This window comes from Oncorhynchus gorbuscha, unplaced genomic scaffold (genome assembly GCF_021184085.1).
Source record: "Oncorhynchus gorbuscha isolate QuinsamMale2020 ecotype Even-year unplaced genomic scaffold, OgorEven_v1.0 Un_scaffold_572, whole genome shotgun sequence".
Lineage (NCBI taxonomy): Eukaryota > Metazoa > Chordata > Actinopteri > Salmoniformes > Salmonidae > Oncorhynchus > Oncorhynchus gorbuscha.
The window spans coordinates 412,501-435,278 of NW_025745406.1; the positions used below are offsets into that span (position 1 = coordinate 412,501).

A 22,778-nucleotide genomic window follows, 5' to 3' on the forward strand; every position below is an offset into this window, starting at 1 on the left:
TTGCCATTTTAGGGTACGGGCTGTTTTAGTGTGTTGCCATTTTAGGGTACGGGCTGTTTCTGTTGCCATTTTAGGGTACGGGCTGTTTTAGTGTGTTGCCATTTTAGGGTACGGGCTGTTTTAGTGTGTTGCCATTTTAGGGTACGGGCTGTTTTAGTGTGTTGCCATTTTAAGGTACGGGCTGTTTCTGTTGCCATTTTAAGGTACGGGCTGTTTCTGTTGCCATTTTAGGGTACGGGCTGTTTTTCAGAGAAACATGCAGGATTTTAAAAAGTGTCCCGTCTCGTTACATTGTCATCCATTTTTATCTCCAGCCTGTAGACGACAGAAAAGGCCACCTCCTCTCTCTACCACCTCCTCCTCTCTCTACCACCTCCTCCTCTCTCTACCACCTCCTCCTCTCTCTACCACCTCCTCCTCTCTCTACCACCTCCTCCTCTCTCTACCACCTCCTCCTCTCTCTACCACCTCCTCCTCTCTCTACCACCTCCTCTCTCTCTACCACCTCCTCTCTCTCTACCACCTCCTCTCTATCTACCACCTCCTCTGTCTCTACCACCTCCTGTCTCTACCACCTCCTGTCTCTACCACCTCCTGTCTCTACCACCTCCTCTCTCTCTACCACCTCCTCTCTCTCTACCACCTCCTCTCTCTACCACCTCCTCCTCTCTCTACCACCTCCTCTCTCTCTCTACCACCTCCTCTCTCTCTCACCTCCTCTCTCTACCACATCTTCATCTGCTACGTGATTTATAGGAGACCATTTTTTGGGGACTGAATGTTGGAGGAGTCTCTTCAAAAGCCCCCTGGAGAGGAGCGCTAGGAATGGACAAGATAAATATTTTACACCTCTGCCTTTTGACCAAATGGGCCACTGTTTATCAAAGGCACGTTAGCGCTCACTTTAAAAAAGCCCATATGAGAGAGAGTGTCATTGTTTTGTGGCAGAATTAGGTGAGGGTTTTATGTGTTGTCGGAGAGCTGCGTCTGGGGTTAGTTCAGCTCAGAAAAGGCCGGCCTGAGTCTGAGTTGGCCTCAGCAATCTGTCGCCATAGAGAGGGCTGCCTAATGAACGGGGGTCGTCTGTGTTTCAGTCTGAGGTGGCCTCAGCAATCTGTCGCCATAGAGAGGGCTGCCTAATGAACGGGCGTCGTCTGTGTTTCAGTCTGAGGTGGCCTCAGCAATCTGTCGCCATAGAGACGGCTGCCTAATGAACGGGGGTCGTCTGTGTTTCAGTCTGAGGTGGCCTCAGCAATCTGTCGCCATAGAGACGGCTGCCTAATGAACGGGGGTCGTCTGTGTTTCAGTCTGAGGTGGCCTCAGCAATCTGTCGCCATAGAGAGGGCTGCCTAATGAACGGGGGTCGTCTATGTTTCAGTCTGAGGTGGCCTCAGCAATCTGTCGCCATAGAGACGGCTGCCTAATGAACGGGGGTCGTCTGTGTTTCAGTCTGAGGTGGCCTCAGCAATCTGTCGCCATAGAGAGGGCTGCCTAATGAACGGGGGTCGTCTGTGTTTCAGTCTGAGGTGGCCTCAGCAATCTGTCGCCATAGAGAGGGCTGCCTAATGAACGGGGGTCGTCTATGTTTCAGTCTGAGGTGGCCTCAGCAATCTGTCGCCATAGAGACGGCTGCCTAATGAACGGGGTCGTCTATGTTTCAGTCTGAGGTGGCCTCAGCAATCTGTCGCCATAGAGAGGGCTGCCTAATGAACGGGGGTCGTCTGTGTTTCAGTCTGAGGTGGCCTCAGCAATCTGTCGCCATAGAGACGGATGCCTAATGAACGGGGGTCGTCTATGTTTCAGTCTGAGGTGGCCTCAGCAATCTGTCGCCATAGAGACGGCTGCCTAATGAACGGGGGTCGTCTGTGGTGGCCTCAGCAATCTGTCGCCATAGAGACGGCTGCCTAATGAACGGGGGTCGCCATAGAGACGGCTGCCTAATGAACGGGGGTCGTCTGTGGCGGTTTGTTTGTCTTGTGGATTTTTATCTGGTCAAGTTAGTGATGTAATACTTTACATAAGAGATGAAACAGGGAATTCAAGACCAGACTGGAGACTCAACACTCTTTCCTGCTCCCTATTCCTGTGTGATAGCAGTCTGTATTATAATACAACATCTCTTAACTCTCTCCTCTCCCTCCCGTCTCTCCCTCTGTCTCTCTCTACTCTCCCTCCCCTGTCTCTCTCTACTCTCCCTCCCCCGTCTCTCTCTACTCTCCCTCCCCTGTCTCTCTCTACTCTCCCTCCCCTGTCTCTCTCTACTCTGTCTCTCTCTACTCTCCCTCCCCTCTCTCCCCTGTCTCTCTCTACTCTCCCTCCCTGTCTCTCTCTACTCTCCCTCCCCTGTCTCTCTCTACTCTCCCTCCCCTGTCTCTCTCTACTCTCCCTCCCCTGTCTCTCTCTACTCTCCCTCCCCTGTCTCTCGCCTACTCTCCCTCCCCTGTCTCTCTCTACTCTCCCTCCCCTGTCTCTCTCTACTCTCCCTCCCCTGTCTCTCTCTACTCTCCCTCCCGTCTCTCTACTCTCCCTGGCCGTCTCTCTACTCTCCCTGCCGTCTCTCTCTACTCTCCCTCCCGTCTCTCTCTACTCCCTCCCTCCCGTCTCTCTCTACTCTCCCTCCCGAGACTCTACTCTCCCTCCCCCTGTCTCTCTCTACTCTCCCTCCCTGTCTCTCTCTACTCTCCTCCCGTCTCTCTCTACTCTCCCTCCCGTCTCTCTCTACTCTCCCTCCCGTCTCTCTCTACTCTCCCTCCCGTCTCTCTCTACTCTCCCTCCCGTCTCTCTCCCTCCCGTCTCTCTCTACTCTCCCTCCCTCCCGTCTCTCTCTCTCTTTGTCTCTCTGTCTCCTCTCCCCTGGATTCTCTCTACTCTCCCTCCCCTGTCTCTCTCTACTCTCCCTCCCCTGTCTCTCTCTACTCTCCCTCCCCTGTCTCTCTCTACTCTCCCTCCCGTCTCTCTCCTCTCCCTCCCGTCTCTCTCCTCTCCCTCCCGTCTCTCTCCTCTCCCTCCCGTCTCTCTCCTCTCCCTCCCGTCTCTCTCCTCTCCCTCCCGTCTCTCTCCTCTCCCTCCCGTCTCTCTCCTCTCCCTCCCGTCTCTCTCCTCTCCCTCTCTCCTCCCTCTCTCCTCTCCCTCCCGTCTCTCTCTCTCCCTCCCGTCTCTCTCCTCTCCCCCTTCATTCAGAGTTACCAGGGAGGAGAGGAGGAAAGAGATTCTGCGTGACATCGGCATCTACAACGTGAAGGGAACCCACAAGAACACGTGGGAGCTGAAGCCAGAGTACAGACACTACCAGGGAGGAGAGGAGGAGGAGAAGGAGACCGACGACTAGCCTGGTCTGGGACCTCCAGCCTCCTAGAGAGCTCACCACTAGGAGAAGGACGACTAGCCTGGTCTGGAGCCCCACTAGCCTGGTCTGGGCCCTCCCTAGAGAGCGTCGTTTTGGTTTTTATAGACGCAGAGAAATGAAGTTGTGAATCTACTGATGTGTTGGCCAGTTAGGACCCCGGTCCTATACTTCATGTCGGTCAAGTCACACCCTATTCCCTATATAGTGCACTACTTTAAACCAGGACCCTGGTCAAATTTAGTGTACTATTTAGGGAATAGGGTGCCACTTTGTGGACACGTTTGAAGGATTCCTACTATTCTGAACAGTGAGATGCTTTAGGTTCATCTCACCTGGGCCACTATGACTTTATTCCTGTGTGTTTGTGGGATCTGACCGATCCTTCGGAAGTGTTCGGTTTACAGACACACGGCTTGTTTATAAAAATGTGATTTTTAACGACTTTTGGAATAAAATAAATGTTTTTGTAAAAAAAAAAAAAAATCTACCAGTCTACTTTTCTCTAAAAATTAGGAGTTACTCTTGTAGAGATGTGATCTCACTAATATGTGTGCAGTTGGATAACTGGAAGGTCCTGAGCAGAAATATGACTGAGGTCATCTGTATCGTGTCTGACTGGGAGTGCTGATCTAGGATCAGGTTCCTGATAAGCCACCAATAGAACCAGAGGTCATCTGTATCGTGTCTGACTGGGAGTGCTGATCTAGGATCAGGTTCCTGATAAGCCACCAATAGAACCAGAGGTCATCTGTATCGTGTCTGACTGGGAGTGCTGATCTAGGATCAGGTTCCTGATAAGCCACCAATAGAACCAGAGGTCATCTGTATCGTGTCTGACTGGGAGTGCTGAACTAGGAACAGATCCCACCTAACCATGGAAACCTAAAACTGATCCAAGACCAGCCTTCCTACCGAGACGCTTAATATAAATACAGAATGGGATTCCTCTAAAACTAGAGGATTTATATCTGTCTGGATGAACCCAGCCCGGAGGGAACGGCCGAATGGGATTCCTCTAAAACTAGAGGATTTATATCTGTCTGGATGAACCCAGCCCAGAGGGAACGGCCGAATGGGATCCTCTAAAACTAGAGGATTTATATCTGTCTGGATGAACCCAGAGGGAACGGCTGAATGGGATCCTCTAAAACTAGAGGATTTATATCTGTCTGGATGAACCCAGCCCAGAGGGAACGGCCGAATGGGATCCTCTAAAACTAGAGGATTTATATCTGTCTGGATGAACCCAGGCCAGAGGGAACGGCTGTGTTTGAGAGCACCAACACTTATGTATCATGGGTAAATTGTGACTGACAAATTACATAATATCGAGCAGATAAGTACACACGATGCAAGATGATCAGTCAGTTGACTCACCTTTAAAGGTCGGCCTCCATGCCGAACACAGTATGGACCCAACAGAACAGAGACCAGAACCCAATGTTAACCAACAGTATGGACCCAACAGATCCCAATGTTAACCAACACAGTATGGACCCATCAGAACAGAGACCAGAACCCAACGTTAATCAACACAGTATGGACCCATCAGAACAGAGACCAGAACCCAATGTTAACCAACAGTATGGACCCAACAGAACCCAATGTTAACCAACAGTATGGACCCATCAGAACCCAATGTTAACCAACAGTATGGACCCATCAGAACCCAATGTTAACACAGTATGGACCCAACAGAACAGAGACCAGAACCCAATGTTAACCAACAGTATGGACTCATCAGAACAGAGACCAGAACCCAATGTTAACAGTATGGACTCATCAGAACAGAGACCAGAACCCAATGTTAACACAGTATGGACCCAACAGAACAGGGACCAGAACCCAATGTTAACACAGTATGGACCCAACAGATCCCATCAGAACAGGGTTTCCTGACCCTCTGCCCAGGGACCAGCAGACATGTCATACATTTGTTGTTGCCCCACACTGGCCCACGGGCTTGATAAGCGGACCAATGGAATCGTGCGTTCTGGTTCAGGGCAACAGCTACGCGAGACGCGCGCCCCCCCGAGCAGAGACAGAGACGGGGGACGGGAGGTACTGTATCAGAGTGAACGCAGACGATACAGAGGACGGTTGTATTTCGGCCAATAGGCCCATTTATTTCACAACATAGTGTCAATGAGTCCTTTACAGTTGTGTGAGAGAGCGAGGTGGGAGCTTTAATGCAGCTGGACATCTGATGGGAGGCACACAGCAGCCTAACTGGCCATCCACGGTGGTGGTGGGGGGGGGGCGGGGGACGGTCCTGACCGACGAAACAGGGCCTGGCGTCTCCCCCCGGGAGGTCAGATGTGGGGGACGAAGAGAAGGTTGGGCCCCCACCAGAAAAATAAAAAACTTGGGATTAAAAAGAAAGACAAGTCTGTTCCAGGTGTTGGGAGGGATACAGGCAGGGGGCAGTCTGTCCATGATCAGGGGCGGCGGTCGCTACGGTAACAAGCAGGCAGGGTCAGTCTGTCCATGATCAGGGGCGGCGGTCGCTACGGTAACAAGCAGACACGCTCCCTCCGGTCCAGGCACTTCTGTTAGACGTCCGGATGGTTTACTGCAGAGAGGAGACAGAAGAGACACTATTACCCACGATGGACAGACAGAGAGGAGAGACTACTACCCACGATGGACAGACAGGAGAGACTACTACCCACGTGGAGACGGACAGAGGAGAGGCTATTACCCACGTGGAGACGGACAGAGGAGACGCTATTACCCACGTGGAGACGGACAGAGGAGACGCTATTACCCACGTGGAGACGGACAGAGGAGAGGCTATTACCCACGTGGAGACGGACAGAGGAGAGGCTATTACCCACGTGGAGACGGACAGAGGAGAGACTATTACCCACGTGGAGACGGACAGAGGAGACACTATTACCCACGTGGAGCTGGACAGAGGAGAGACTATTACCCACGTGGAGATGGACAGAGGAGAGACTATTACCCACGTGGAGACGGACAGAGGAGAGACTATTACCCACGTGGAGACGGACAGAGGAGAGACTATTACCCACCATGTGTTCCTCTTCTCTATCCGTACAGCCACTCAGTACCACCTCTGGTAAACACCATGTGTTCCTCTCCTCTATCCGTACAGCCACTCAGTACCACCTCTGGTAAACACCATGTGTTCCTCTCCTCTATCCGTACAGCCACTCAGTACCACCTCTGGTAAACACCATGTTCCTTCCTCTATCCTACAGCCCTCAGTACCATCCGTACAGCCACTCAGTACCACCTCTGGTAAACACCATGTGTTCCTCTCCTCTATCCATACAGCCACTCAGTACCACCTCTGGTAAACACCATGTGTTCCTCTCCTCTATCCGTACAGCCACTCAGTACCACCTCTGGTAAACACCATGTGTTCCTCTCCTCTATCCGTACAGCCACTCAGTACCACCTCTGGTAAACACCATGTGTTCCTCTCCTCTATCCGTACAGCCACTCAGTACCACCTCTGGTAAACACCATGTGTTCCTCTCCTCTATCCATACAGCCACTCAGTACCACCTCTGGTAAACACCATGTGTTCCTCTCCTCTATCCGTACAGCCACTCAGTACCACCTCTGGTAAACACCATGTGTTCCTCTCCTCTATCCGTACAGCCACTCAGTACCACCTCTGGTAAACACCATGTGTTCCTCTCCTCTATCCGTACAGCCACTCAGTACCACCTCTGGTAAACACCATGTGTTCCTCTCCTCTATCCGTACAGCCACTCAGTACCACCTCTGGTAAACACCATGTGTTCCTCTCCTCTATCCGTACAGCCACTCAGTACCACCTCTGGTAAACACCATGTGTTCCTCTCCTCTATCCGTACAGCCACTCAGTACCACCTCTGGTAAACACCATGTGTTCCTCTCCTCTATCCGTACAGCCACTCAGTACCACCTCTGGTAAACACCATGTGTTCCTCTCCTCTATCCGTACAGCCACTCAGTACCACCTCTGGTAAACACCATGTGTTCCTCTCCTCTATCCGTACAGCCACTCAGTACCACCTCTGGTAAACACCATGTGTTCCTCTCCTCTATCCGTACAGCCACCAGTACCACCTCTGGTAAACACCATGTGTTCCTCTCCTCTATCCGTACAGCCACTCAGTACCACCTCTGGTAAACACCATGTGTTCCTCTCCTCTATCCGTACAGCCACTCAGTACCACCTCTGGTAAACACCATGTGTTCCTCTCCTCTATCCTATACAGCCACTCAGTACCACCTCTGGTAAACACCATGTGTTCCTCTCCTCTATCCGTACAGCCACTCAGTACCACCTCTGGTAAACACCATGTGTTCCTCTCCTCTATCCGTACAGCCACTCAGTACCACCTCTGGTAAACACCATGTGTTCCTCTCCTCTATCCGTACAGCCACTCAGTACCACCTCTGGTAAACACCATGTGTTCCTCTCCTCTATCCGTACAGCCACTCAGTACCACCTCTGGTAAACACCATGTGTTCCTCTCCTATCCAGTACCACCTCTGGTAAACACCATGTGTACAGCCACTCAGTACCACCTCTGGTAAACACCATGTGTTCCTCTCCTCTATCCGTACAGCCACTCAGTACCACCTCTGGTAAACACCATGTGTTCCTCTCCTCTATCCGTACAGCCACTCAGTACCACCTCTGGTAAACACCATGTGTTCCTCTCCTCTATCCGTACAGCCACTCAGTACCACCTCTGGTAAACACCATGTGTTCCTCTCCTCTATCTGGTACAGCCACTCAGTACCACCTCTGGTAAACACCATGTGTTCCTCTCCTCTATCCGTACAGCCACTCAGTACCACCTCTGGTAAACACCATGTGTTCCTCTCCTCTATCCGTACAGCCACTCAGTACCACCTCTGGTAAACACCATGTGTTCCTCTCCTCTATCCGTACAGCCACTCAGTACCACCTCTGGTAAACACCATGTGTTCCTCTCCTCTATCCGTACAGCCACTCAGTACCACCTCTGGTAAACACCATGTGTTCCTCTCCTCTATCCGTACAGCCACTCAGTACCAGTAAACACCACTCAGTACAGCCACTCAGTACCACCTCTGGTAAACACCATGTGTTCCTCTCCTCTATCCGTACAGCCACTCAGTACCACCTCTGGTAAACACCATGTGTTCCTCTCCTCTATCCGTACAGCCACTCAGTACCACCTCTGGTAAACACCATGTGTTCCTCTCCTCTATCCGTACAGCCACTCAGTACCACCTCTGGTAAACACCATGTGTTCCTCTCCTCTATCCGTACAGCCACTCAGTACCACCTCTGGTAAACACCATGTGTTCCTCTCCTCTATCCGTACAGCCACTCAGTACCACCTCTGGTAAACACCATGTGTTCCTCTCCTCTATCCGTAAACACAGCCACTCAGTACCACCTCTGGTAAACACCATGTGTTCCTTCTCTATCCTACAGCCACTCATCCATGTGTTCCTCTCCTCTATACAGCCACTCAGTACCACCTCTGGTAAACACCATGTGTTCCTCTCCTCTATCCGTACAGCCACTCAGTACCACCTCTGGTAAACACCATGTGTTCCTCTCCTCTATCCGTACAGCCACTCAGTACCACCTCTGGTAAACACCATGTGTTCCTCTCCTCTATCCGTACAGCCACTCAGTACCACCTCTGGTAAACACCATGTTCCTCTCCTCTATGTACAGCCACTCAGTACCACCTCTGGTAAACACCATGTGTTCCTCTCCTATCCGTACAGCCACTCAGTACCACCTCTGGTAAACACCATGTGTTCCTCTCCTCTATCCGTACAGCCACTCAGTACCACCTCTGGTAAACACCATGTGTTCCTCTCCTCTATCCAGTACCAGTAAACACCACTCAGTACCACTCAGTACCACCTCTGGTAAACACCATGTGTTCCTCTCCTCTATCCGTACAGCCACTCAGTACCACCTCTGGTAAACACCATGTGTTCCTCTCCTCTATGTACAGCCACTCAACCACCTCTGGTAAACACCATGTGTTCCTCTCCTCTATCCGTACAGCCACTCAGTACCACCTCTGGTAAACACCATGTGTTCCTCTCCTCTATCCGTACAGCCACTCAGTACCACCTCTGGTAAACACCATGTGTTCCTCTCCTCTATCCAGTACAGCCACTCAGTACCACCTCTGGTAAACACCATGTGTTCCTCTCCTCTATCCGTACATCTCAGTACCACCTCTGGTAAACACCATGTGTTCCTCTTCCTCTATCCGTACAGCCACTCAGTACCACCTCTGGTAAACACCATGTGTTCCTCTTCTCTATCCGTACAGCCACTCAGCCACTAAACACCATGTGTTCCTCTTCTCTATCCGTCAGGCAGTCGGGGAAAGTCAAGGAAATATTTCATTTAGCATCCAATTGCAAACCCAGAAGTCACGGTGAGGAACTTCAGGTCTATCAGATGAATGCATGGGCTTAGTATTCAGAGTGTGGTGTGCCTGGTATCTTAATAAGTAGCACCCTATGTATAGTACACTACTTTAGACCAGAACCCTATAGAGTACACTACTTTAGACCAGAACCCTATATAGTACACTACTTTAGACCAGAACCCTATAGAGTACACTACTTTAGACCAGAACCCTATAGAGTACACTACTTTAGACCAGAACCCTATAGAGTACACTACTTTAGACCAGAACCCTATAGAGTACACTACTTTAGACCAGAACCCTATAGAGTACACTACTTTAGACCAGAACCCTATAGAGTACACTACTTTAGACCAGAACCCTATAGAGTACACTACTTTAGACCAGAACCCTATAGAGTACACTACTTTAGACCAGAACCCTATAGAGTACACTACTTTAGACCAGAACCCTATAGAGTACACTACTTTAGACCAGAACCCTATAGAGTACACTACTTTAGAGCCCAGAACCCTATATAGTGCACTACTTTAGACCAGAGCCCTATAGAACCCTATTCCCTACCCTATAGTGCACTACTTTAGACCAGTCTGCCACTTTAGACAGGACCCTAAAGTACACTACTTTAGACCAGAACCCTATAGAGTACACTACTTTAGACCAGAACCCTATAAGTACACTACTTTAGCAGACCAGAACCCTATAGAGTACACTACTCTAGACCAGAGCCCTATAGAACCCTATTCCCCGGGTTCTACCAGAGCCCTATAGAACCCTATTCCCGGGTTCTTTAGACCAGTCTGCCATGGGACCAAGTGACTCCACTGGGTTCTACGCGCCAGACCAATCCCCGGGTTCTACGCGCCAGACCAATCCCCGGGTTCTACGCGCCAGACCAATCCCCGGGTTCTACGCGCCAGACTAATCCCCGGGTTCTACGCGCCAGACCAATCCCCGGGTTCTACGCGCCAGACCAATCCCCGGGTTCTACGCGCCAGACCAATCCCCGGGTTCTACGCGCCAGACCAATCCCCGGGTTCTACGCGCCAGACCAATCCCCGGGTTCTACGCGCCAGACCAATCCCCGGGTTCTACGCGCCAGACTAATCCCCCACAACCCATTTCCATCTGAACTCTAACGTCACATATCTCCATTAAAACACTCTGGCTCGGCCTGCCGAGAGACGGGCCGACACCCGCAGAGACGGGCAGACACCCGCAGAGACGGGCAGACACCCGCAGAGACGGGCAGACACCCGCAGAGACGGGCAGACACCCGCAGAGACGGGCAGACACCCGCAGAGACGGGCACGTCAGTCAGAGGGGATGAATGGACAGGGTGTGGCATGTTCACCCACTATTACTGCACCAGGAACACAGAGGGAGGGGGTGGGGTCACAGGTGGTTGGACGTTGCCTTTACGCTCAGTTTTAAGGGAGGGAGGGGGGGGGTCACGGGAGTTGGACGTTGCCTTTACCCTCAGCTTCACAACTTTACTCAAATCAAGAATCAAATCAGCCCAAAGAGGCCCTGGTCCCATCAACACTAGAAACAGCCATAGAACCTGTAACTGTGGGCCCTGGTCTAAAGTAGTCCCCCGCCCCCTACAGAGAACCAGACAGTCCCCCTACAGAGAACCAGACAGTCCCCCTACAGAGAACCAGACAGTCCCCCTACAGAGAACCAGACAGTCCCCCTACAGAGAACCAGACAGTCCCCTACAGAGAACCAGACAGTCCCCCTACAGAGAACCAGACAGTCCCCCTACAGAGAACCAGACAGTCCCCCTACAGAGAACCAGACAGTCCCCCTACAGAGAACCAGACAGTCCCCCTACAGAGAACCAGACAGTCCCCCTACAGAGAACCAGACAGCCCCCTACAGAGAACCAGACAGTCCCCCTACAGAGAACCAGACAGTCCCCCGCCCCCTACAGAGAACCAGACAGTCCCCCTACAGAGAACCAGACAGTCCCCCTACAGAGAACCAGACAGTCCCCCTACAGAGAACCAGACAGTCCCCCTACAGAGAACCAGACAGTCCCCCTACAGAGAACCAGACAGTCCCCCGCCCCCTACAGAGAACCAGACAGTCCCCCTACAGAGAACCAGACAGTCCCCCTACAGAGAACCAGACAGTCCCCCTACAGAGAACCAGACAGTCCCCCTACAGAGAACCAGACAGTCCCCCTACAGAGAACCAGACAGTCCCCCCCCCTACAGAGAACCAGACAGTCCCCCGCCCCCTACAGAGAACCAGACAGTCCTCCGTCGACTACAGAGAACTTAGATTTCAGATCTCGATGCCGTCTTTGAAGAAAACGAAGAAGGGCGTGACACCGTCCCCGGTAGTCAGCAGGCCGAGACAGTTCATGGACTCACCGGTGAAGAACTGAAGAAGAGGAGCAGGTCACATGATCAAACAGAGTGTCCCTCCACTATCAAACAGAGTGTCCCTCCACTATCAAACAGAGTGTCCCTCCACTATCAAACAGAGTGTCCCTCCACTATCAAACAGAGTGTCCCTCCACTATCAAACAGAGTGTCCCTCCACTATCAAACAGAGTGTCCCTCCACCATCAAACAGAGTGTCCCTCCACCATCAAACAGAGTGTCCCTCCACCATCAAACAGAGTGTCCCTCCACCATCAAACAGAGTGTCCCTCCACCATCAAACAGAGTGTCCCTCCACCATCAAACAGAGTGTCCCTCCACCATCAAACAGAGTGTCCCTCCACCATCAAACAGAGTGTCCCTCCACCATCAAACAGAGTGTCCCTCCACCATCAAACAGAGTGTCCCTCCACCCTCAAACAGAGTGTCCGTCCACCCTCAAACAGAGTGTCCGTCCACCCTCAAACAGAGTGTCCGTCCACCTCAAACAGAGTGTCCGTCCACCCTCAAACAGAGTGTCCGTCCACCCTCAAACAGAGTGTCCGTCCACCCTCAAACAGAGTGTCCGTCCACCCTCAAACAGAGTGTCCGTCCACCCTCAAACAGAGTGTCCGTCCACCCTCAAACAGAGTGTCCGTCCACCCTCAAACAGAGTGTCCGTCCACCCTCAAACAGAGTGTCCGTCCACCCTCAAACAGAGTGTCCGTCCACCCTCAAACAGAGTGTCCGTCCACCCTCAAACAGAGTGTCCGTCCACCCCAAACAGAGTGTCCGTCCACCCTAAAACAGAGTGTCCGTCCACCCTAAAACAGAGTGTCCGTCCACCCTAAAACAGAGTGTCCGTCCACCCTAAAACAGAGTGTCCGTCCACCCTAAAACAGAGTGTCCGTCCACCCTAAAACAGAGTGTCCGTCCACCCTAAAACAGAGTGTCCGTCCACCCTAAAACAGAGTGTCCGTCCACCCTAAAACAGAGTGTGTCCACCCTAAAACAGAGTGTCCGTCCACCCTAAAACAGAGTGTCCGTCCACCCTAAAACAGAGTGTCCGTCCACCCTAAAACAGAGTGTCCGTCCACCCTAAAACAGAGTGTCCGTCCACCCTAAAACAGAGTGTCCGTCCACCCTAAAACAGAGTGTCCGTCCACCCTAAAACAGAGTGTCCGTCCACCCTAAAACAGAGTGTCCGTCCACCCTAAAACAGAGTGTCCGTCCACCCTAAAACAGAGTGTCCGTCCACCCTAAAACAGAGTGTCCGTCCACCCTAAAACAGAGTGTCCGTCCACCCTAAAACAGAGTGTCCGTCCACCCTAAAACAGAGTGTCCGTCCACCCTAAAACAGAGTGTCCGTCCACCCTAAAACAGAGTGTCCATCCACCCTAAAACAGAGTGTCCATTTTAACCAGCCCTCATCCATCCAATATAAAACAGTATGTCCATTTCCACACAGCACCGGCCGTTGGGTACATCCCAAATGCCCCCCCCCCCCCCATTTTCCCTATATAGTGCACTGTATATGGACATTGGAAAAGGGGAAAGGGGGGGCATTTGGACCCGGACATGCGGTAGGGGGGCATTTGGACCCGGACACGCGGTAGGGGGGGGGGCATTTGGACCCGGACATGCGGGGGGGAGCATTTGGACCCGGACACGCGGTAGGGGGGGCATTTGGACCCGGACACGCGGTAGGGGGGGCATTTGGACCCGGACACGCGGTAGGGGGGGGGCATTTGGACCCGGACACGCGGTAGGGAGGGGGCATTTGGACCCGGACACGCGGGGGGGGGCATTTGGACCCGGACACGCGGTAGGGGGCATTTGGACCCGGACACGCGGTGGGGGGCATTTGGACCCGGAAATGCGGTGGGGGGGCATTTGGACCCGGACATGCGGTAGGGGGGGGGCATTTGGACCCGGACATGCGGTAGGGGGGCATTTGGACCCGGACATGCGGTAGGGGGCATTTGGACCCGGACATGCGGTGGGGGGGGGCATTTGGACCCGGACATGCGGTAGGGGGGGGCATTTGGACCCGGACATGCGGTAGGGGGCATTTGGACCCGGACATGCGGTGGGGGGGGCATTTGGACCCGGACATGCGGTAGGGGGGGCATTTGGACCCGGACACGCGGTAGGGGGGGCATTTGGACCCGGACATGCGGTAGGGGGGGGGCATTTGGACCCGGACACGCGGTAGGGGGGGGGTTCTCTCACCTGGTATTTATCAAGGTTCCCCAGGATCATCTTAACAGCTGCTGGAGCGCCTGCCATGAAGGCCTGTACCCTCTTAGAACCCTGCTCCTCCAGCTTGGCCTTGACCCTGGGGGGGGGGGGGGGACAGCAGTGTTACATTCACAACATTCCCCATCAGGCTGCCTGATACCCCCATAAAACAGAACCCTGCTCCTCCAGCTTGGCCTTGACCCTGGGGGGGGGGCCTGATACTCCCATAAAACACAACCCTGCTTGTGCACTTGTTAGTTTCATTACCCATATTTCACCTGGGTAAGTTGACCGAAAACATTTTCTCATTGACAGCAACGACCCAGGGAGCAGTTACAGGGGAGATTGGAAATGGACTGAACCATGTCGACTCCCTGTGGTTTAACAAGTATTTACACCCCTTTAGACTGGACTGAACCATGACGACTCCCTGTGGTTTAACAGGTATTTAGACTGGTCTGAACCATGTCGACTCCCCGTGGTTTAACAGGTATTTAGACCCCTTTAGACTGGACTGAACCATGACGACTCCCTGTGGTTTAACAGGTACTTAGACCCCTTTAGACTGGACTGAACCATGTCAACTCCCTGTGGTCTAACAGGCATTTAGCCTGGACTGAACCATGTCGACTCCCTGTGGTTTAACAGGTATTTAGACTGGACTGAACCATGTCGACTCCCTGTGGTTTAACAGGCATTTAGACTGAACAATGTCGACTCCCTGAGGTTTAACAGGTATTTACACCCCTTTAGACTGGACTGAACCATGTCGACTCCCTGTGGTTTAACAGGCATTTACACCCCTTTAGACTGGACTGAACCATGTCGGGGGGGGGGGGGGGGGGGCGGACGGACAACCGTGTTACATTCACAACATTCCCCATCAGGCTGCCTGATACTCCCATAAAACACAACCCTGCTTGTGCACTTGTTAGTTTCATTACCCATATTTCTGAACCATGTCGACTCCCTGTGGTTTAACAGGTATTTAGACTGGACTGAACCATGTCGACTCCTGTGGTTTAACAGGTATTTAGACTGGTCTGAACCATGTCGACTCCCTGTGGTTTAACAGGTATTTACACCCCTTTAGACTGGACTGAACCATGTCGACTCCCTGTGGTTTAACAGGTATTTAGACTGGACTGAACCATGTCGACTCCCTGTGGTTTAACAGGTATTTAGACTGGACTGGACCATGTCGACTCCCTGTGGTTTAACAGGTATTTAGACTGGACTGAACCATGTCGACTCCCTGTGGTTTAACAGGTATTTACCCCTTTAGACTGGACTGAACCATGTCGACTCCCTGTGGTTTAACAGGTATTTAGACTGGACTGAACCATGTCGACTCCCTGTGGTTTAACAGGTATTTAGACTGGTCTGAACCATGTCGACTCCCTGTGGTCTAACAGGTATTTACACCCCTTTAGACTGGACTGAACCATGTCGACTCCCTGTGGTTTAACAGGTATTTAGACTGGACTGAACCATGTCGACTCCCTGTGGTTTAACAGGTATTTAGACTGAACCATGTCGACTCCCTGTGGTTTAACAGGTATTTAGACTGAACCATGTATTTAGACTGAACCATGTCGACTCCCTGTGGTTTAACAGGTATTTACACCCACTTGATTTACACCCCTTGAGACCCATAATGGAACGATCCGATGAGTCATAGCAGGCCGTGCAGAAAATCCAGGGACATGTGATGTCATTTTTGTGTATCAGTTACCAAAAACCCCTGGGTGTCACCGGAGAGAAGTTGCCCAGACTTGTCAACATGCATTTTAAAAATCGACAGTTGAGTCTGATTTGCTGTTTAAATATCACTCTCGTCCTGCTACTGGCGTTGGGCCAGTAAGTGAAAGGTTGCTGGATCGAATCCCAGAGTTGACAAGATAAAAAGTTTTTTTAAATGTCATTCTACCCCCGAACATGGCAGTTAAACCCACAGTTCCCCGATAGGCCGTAGGTGTAAATAAGAAATTTTAAATAAAAAAAAACATGTTAGATGAGATGCCAGAGACACTTACGCCTTCATATAGCCCTTGATGTAGCTCTGGTAGGCCTTCTTGTTGTAGGCCGAGGTCTCCTGCAGTTTGCTGTTGAGCACAATGTCGACTCCACTGACCGTGGACGCTTCGCTACCCTCGTCGCCGCCCTCTGCAGAGGCGTTGGCACCGATTAACGCACCGTCGACGTCCTCCGATCTGGAAGTGAGCTGAAACACGGGAGATCCTGGGTTTTAGGCGAGCAGGCAAAACGGTACACCGGTATCAACACGTCACCGTAGTCAACTAGCAGATCCAGTCTACCAAAGCCGAAATCACGTTATCATAACCCTCCTGTATTTTTGAAGTGAGTGGAATAAATGGAATAGCTTGACAAGTATGCCAACAGCTGAGGAAGATAACTGTATTTTTAAAAATACGGTAAAGTAACTTAATAATGGAGGTGATTATTATTAACGTACCTTTCCCTGTACCTCGTACAGCATCCCGTCGCAGACCTCCGTGATTTTATAGACCTCGGTGAACAGCTCATCGCCTGAAATACATCATTATTAAACCAACACGTAACGAAAACGTGGGAGTTGAAATGGTAGATAGCCTATTACTAGTTGACACAATAGTTAAACTAAAAATCAGCTGTTTACGATTAAAAAAAAACAGGACATTTAGTACAACTAGTTACCCAAACGCCGGTAGGCCTCACTAACTCTCCGGTAAGCCTAAACACAGTCTAATCGGTTTACTCCCGTTATACAGTACATAGAAAAATGTACAAATTGGATCTATAACGGTACAGAATACCATGGAGGAACTACGACTAAGTTTGTTATTTTTATAAAGTAATTTCCACATCGTTGGCACAAAGGGCAGTAGAGACTTCCGGTAGGCCTCAAAAACTAAAAAAACACAACTGCAGACCAACACAAAATATACATATTTATAAAAGAAATAATAACAGAATAGTGATAATATAAACGTTAGATTACCGGTGATGATATCCTTGTAGATGATCATTTTTGTTGGATTGTGAAAAGCGACGTGACACGGGAAGATGTTTCTGGATCCCTTACCCGTCTCAGGACTCGTTAGGAGGGAAAAAGGACGGGAAACAGCCGTTCCTCCACTTAGATAGCGGCGGGCGCTGGTGACGTCACATCCGGTCCCCGGCGCCCCCTCGAGGACACGTTGCAGGGTGCCGCTTCTCCGGGTGGTGCCTTCTCCAGCCTGCACTTTTTAAAAATGTATTTAGTTTTATTATATATATATTTGTTAAAAATATTTATTATTATCTTTATTATTTTATTGTTTTTTTTAAAACGTTTGTTTATTTATTTATTTATATATTTTCTTTTTTCTTTCCTTTATTCTTAAATTATTTTTAAAAAATCATTTTTATTATTTTTGTATCTTTGTTTTTTCGGTCTCAGGTTTTAAGCAGTGTGGAGTTTACGTTGTGTTGGCCACCCCTTTTTATTTATTTATTTTTATTTCACCTTTATTTAACCAGGTAGGCTAGTTGAGAACACCTTTATTTAACCAGGTAGGCGAGTTGAGAACACCTTTATTTAACCAGGTAGGCTAGTTGAGAACACCTTTATTTAACCAGGTAGGCCAGTTGAGAACACCTTTATTTAACCAGGTAGGCTAGTTGAGAACACCTTTATTTAACCAGGTAGGCTAGTTGAGAACACCTTTATTTAACCAGGTAGGCTAGTTGAGAACACCTTTATTTAACCAGGTAGGCTAGTTGAGAACACCTTTATTTAACCAGGTAGGCTAGTTGAGAACACCTTTATTTAACCAGGTAGGCTAGTTGAGAACACCTTTATTTAACCAGGTAGGCTAGTTGAGAACACCTTTATTTAACCAGGTAGGCTAGTTGAGAACAAGTTCTCATTTACAACTGCGACCTGGTCAAGATAAAGCAAAAGCAGTGTGACAAAAACAACAACACAGCGTTACACATGGAGTAAACAAACATACAAACAACAACACAGAGTTACACATGGAGTAAACAGACGTACAAACAACAACACAGAGTCACACATGGAGTAAACAAACGTACAGTCAATAACACCATAGAAAAATCTACCCTGCAGTACTCTCCCAGTCAGGTTTGTGGTTCTGCCGGGGAGCGTCAACACACCATTTCCCCCCCCCCCTCCAATATGAGAATACACGGAGATGGTAAAACAATGTCTGAAAAATGTATTCGGATACATTTTAAATTAATTATACTTAAGGCACCACAGGATAATAGTTTTTTTGTATTCGGATACATTTTAAATTAATTATACTTAAGGCACCACAGGATAATAGTTTTTTTGTATTCGGATACATTTTAAATTAATTATACTTAAGGCACCACAGGATAATAGTTTTTTTCTTTACTCTCATCAGATTGAAACTTTACCAGTTGAAAGTATACATAAATACAAGATATTTAAAAATGGAAATATGTAAATTAGGCAAACAGTCTTTAAATATGGGGCAGGGTACCCTAGTGGCTAGAGCGTTGGACTAGTAACTGAAATGTTGAAAGTTCAAATCCCCGAGCTGACAAGGTACAAAATCTGTCGTTCTGCCCCTGAACAGGCAGTTAACCCACTGTTCCTAGGCCGTCATTGAAAATAAGAATTTGTTCTTAACTGACTTGCCTGGTTAAATAAAATATGCGCAAATTTGCATATTATGAGAATCTGTTTTTCAACAGATTGCTTCAAGACAGAATTATTTTTTTGTTTTTTTATTGTGATAAAGACACTCAAATGGTCAGACTTTTACAGATCATTTTATCAAAAAATTGTAACTTCATGGAATTATTTAAAAAACACTATTCACATGACGGATGCATATTTTGCATATATTTACACATAAAATGACACTTAAAATCAAAACGAAACAAGATATTTAAAAAAAGCCCCTGTAAAAGCCCCCGTGGCGGAGATCTTTGTGGGCTATACTCAGCCTTGTCTCAGGATGGTAAGTTGGTGGTTGAAGATATCCCTCTAGTGGTGTGGGGGCTGTGTTTTGGCAAAGTGGGTAGGATTCTATCCTTCCTGTTTGGCCCTGTCCGGGGGTGTCCTATAAGACCTAAGAACCTTTGTGTGGAATAATGGGAATGTTCGTCCAAATGAATTGTCTCACCGGTAACATGTCATTTTGAGAAAATGGCCGATAAAGAAAAGCTCATGCAATTAAAATGTGCTTTCCATAAATATGACCATTTATGTCGGGGCGGCAGGTAGCCTAGTGGTTAGAGTGTAGAGGCGGCAGGGTAGCCTAGTGGTTAGAGTGTAGAGGAGGTAGGTAGCCTAGTGGTTAGAGTGTAGAGGAGGTAGGTAGCCTAGTGGTTAGAGTGTAGAGGAGGCAGGGTAGCCTAGTGGTTAGAGTGTAGAGGCGGCAGGGTAGCCTAGTGGTTAGAGTTTAGAGGAGGCAGGTAGCCTAGTGGTTAGAGTGTAGGGGCGGCAGGTAGCCTAGTGGTTAGAGTGTAGGGGCAGCAGGTAGCCTAGTGGTTAGAGTGTAGAGGAGGCAGGTAGCCTAGTGGTTAGAGTGTAGAGGAGGCAGGTAGCCTAGTGGTTAGAGTGTAGAGGCAGCTGGTAGTCTAGTGGTTAGAGTGTAGAGGAGGCAGGTAGCCTAGTGGTTAGAGTGTAGAGGAGGCAGGTAGCCTAGTGGTTAGAGTGGAGAGTTGGCAGGTAGCCTAGTGGTTAGAGTGTAGAGGAGGCAGGTAGCCTAGTGGTTAGAGTGTAGAGGAGGCAGGTAGCCTAGTGGTTAGAGTGGAGAGTTGGCAGGTAGCCTAGTGGTTAGAGTGTAGAGGAGGCAGGTAGCCTAGTGGTTAGAGTGTAGGGGTGGCAGGGTAGCCCAGTGGTTAGAGTGTAGGGGCATCAGGGTAGCCTAGTGGTTAGAGTGTAGGGGCGGCAGGGTAGCCTAGTGGTTAGAGTGTAGGGGCATCAGGGTAGCCCAGTGGTTAGAGTGTAGGGGCGGCAGGGTAGCCCAGTGGTTAGAGTGTAGGGGCGGCAGGGTAGCCCAGTGGTTAGAGTGTAGGGGCGGCAGGGTAGCCCAGTGGTTAGAGTGTAGGGGTGGCAGGGTAGCCCAGTGGTTAGAGTGTAGGGGTGGCAGGGTAGCCCAGTGGTTAGAGTGTAGGGGCGGCAGGGTAGCCTAGTGGTTAGAGTGTAGAGGCGGCAGGGTACCCTAGTGGTTAGAGCGTTGGACTAGTAACTGAAATGTTGAAAGTTCAAATCCCCGAGCTGACAAGGTACAAATCTGTCGTTCTGCCCCTGAACAAAGGCAGTTAACCCACCGTTCTTTGGCCATCATTGAAAATAAGAATTTGTTCTTAACTTACTTGCCTGGTTAAATAAAGGTATAATATCACATTAATTATGTACCTCGATCGGCGGGTCAGGCACTATTGTTTTTATTTCAGTCACTGCTTTTTCTTCACATACTGTAGGAATATTCTTTGAGATTTTCTCATTTTTGTCTCTCTTTACTTTGATTCTTCGCTGTTATTCAGGAACGTGTCAAGAGCTGACCCTCAGAGCCTACCTTCTGTTGACCCTGTTGACTCATCAGTAGGAAAGACCTGACCCTCAGAGCCTACCCTAATCAGCCGCGATCCCAAATAATACAAACCCCAATACGAAACACAACATATAAACCCATGTCACACCCTGGCCTACCCAAACATATAACAAAAACACAAAATACAATGACCAGGCGTGACAACGGGGTAAATGTAAAAATTACAATCGACTTTATGACTCGAGATTAATTCATCTAACTGTTTTCTGTCACGCCCTGATCTGTTGCACCTGTCCTTGTGATTATCTCCACCCCCTCCAGGTGTCGCTTATTTTCCCCAGTGTATTTATCCCTGTGTTTCCTGTCTCTCTGTACCAGTGTATTTATCCCTGTGTTTCCTGTCTCTGTCCTAGTGTATTTATCCCTGTGTTTACTGTCTCTCTGTACCAGTGTATTTATCCCTGTGTTTACTGTCTCTCTGTACCAGTGTATTTATCCCTGTGTTTCCTGTCTCTCTGTACCAGTGTATTTATCACTGTGTTTCCTGTCTCTCTGTACCAGTGAATTTTGCCTGACCATTCTGCCTGTCTGACCATTCTGCCTGCTTGACCATTCTGCCTGCCTGGCCATTCTGCCTGCTTGACCATTCTGCCTCCCTTGACCACGAGCCTGCCAGACCATTCTGCCTCCCTGATCATTCTGCCTGTCTGACCATTCTGCCTGCCTGACCATTCTACCTGCCTTGACCACGAGCCTGCCAGACCATTCTGCCTGCCTGACCATTCTACCTGCCTGACCACGAGTCTGTCTGACCATTCTGCCTGCCTGACCATTCTGCCTGCCTGACCATCCTGCCTGCCTGAGCACGAGCCTGTCTGACCATTCTGTATGCCTGACCATTCTACCTGCCTGACCACGAGTATGTCTGACCATTCTGCCTGCCTGGCCATTCTGCCTGTCTGACCATCCTGCCTGCCTGAGCACGAGCCTGTCTGACCATTCTGTATGCCTGACCATTCTACCTGCCTGACCACGAGTATGTCTGACCATTCTGCCTGCCTGGCCATTCTGCCTGTCTGACCATTCTGCCTGCCTGGCCATTCTGCCTGCCTGACCATTCTGCCTGTCTGACCATTCTGCCTGCCTGACAACGAGCCTGTCTGACCACGAGCCTGTCTGACCACTCTGTACCTCCTGGACTCTGGTTTTGTCCTGTTTGTCTGTCCACGACCGTTCTCTTGCCTCCTCCTCCTCCTATTGGATGAATAAACATTGTAAGACTCCAACCATCTGCCTCCTGTGTCTGCATCTGGGTCTCACCTTGTGCCTTTGATAATTTTGATTGGACTTTTACAAAGAGTAGGACCACGTGGTTGAGGGAGCTGCTGCACATTGGCTGAGAGAGACTCCGTTGATTTGGTGGTCGTCTCTGTCTTATCAATGATGGCCAGTTAAAGATGGTGGTCGTCTCTGTCTTATCAATGATGGCCAGTTAAAGATGGTGGTCGTCTCTGTCTTTTCAATGATGGCCAGTTAAAGATGGTGGTCGTCTCTCTTGTCTTTTCAATGATGGCCAGTCTCTTAAAGATGGTGGTCGTCTCTGTCTTATCAATGATGGCCAGTTTCTTAAAGATGGTGGTCGTCTCTGTCTTATCAATGATGGCCAGTCTCTTAAAGATGGTGGTCGTCTCTGTTGTCTTTTCAATGATGGCCAGTTTCTTAAAGATGGTGGTCGTCTCTCTTGTCTTTTCAATGATGGCCAGTCTCTTAAAGATGGTGGTCGTCTCTGTTGTCTTTTCAATGATGGCCAGTTTCTTAAAGATGGTGGTCGTCTCTGTTGTCTTTTCAATGATGGCCAGTCTCT

At 49.8% G+C, this 22,778-nt stretch overlaps 2 protein-coding genes and 1 non-coding gene across 3 annotated transcripts in view; 1 reads left to right on the forward strand and 2 right to left on the reverse strand.

Moving 5' to 3' along the window:
• gtf2f2a (general transcription factor IIF, polypeptide 2a) overlaps positions 1-3,808 on the forward strand; it is a 13,373-nt gene extending 9,565 nt beyond the window's left edge. The window contains exon 10 of the mRNA XM_046334082.1: positions 3,194-3,808. Within this exon, the coding sequence (XP_046190038.1) occupies positions 3,194-3,328 (135 nt within the window). The 3' untranslated portion in view covers positions 3,329-3,808. The remainder of the gene's footprint in view (positions 1-3,193) is intronic.
• Positions 3,809-9,631: 5,823 nt separating this feature from the next.
• On the reverse strand, positions 9,632-9,801 carry LOC124018731. Its single transcript, XR_006835667.1, has one exon. It is a non-coding gene; the product is annotated as a small nucleolar RNA SNORA31 (small nucleolar RNA).
• Positions 9,802-12,054: 2,253 nt separating this feature from the next.
• Positions 12,055-17,534, reverse strand: LOC124018729 (translationally-controlled tumor protein homolog). The gene is made up of 5 exons (XM_046334085.1): positions 17,377-17,534; positions 16,852-16,925; positions 16,412-16,599; positions 14,367-14,472; positions 12,055-12,153 (listed from the first exon to the last, which is right to left on the reverse strand). The coding sequence occupies exons 1-5, from the start codon at positions 17,402-17,404 to the stop codon at positions 12,055-12,057; spliced, it is 495 nt and encodes a 164-aa protein (XP_046190041.1). The 5' UTR covers positions 17,405-17,534.
• Positions 17,535-22,778: the final 5,244 nt, after the last annotated feature.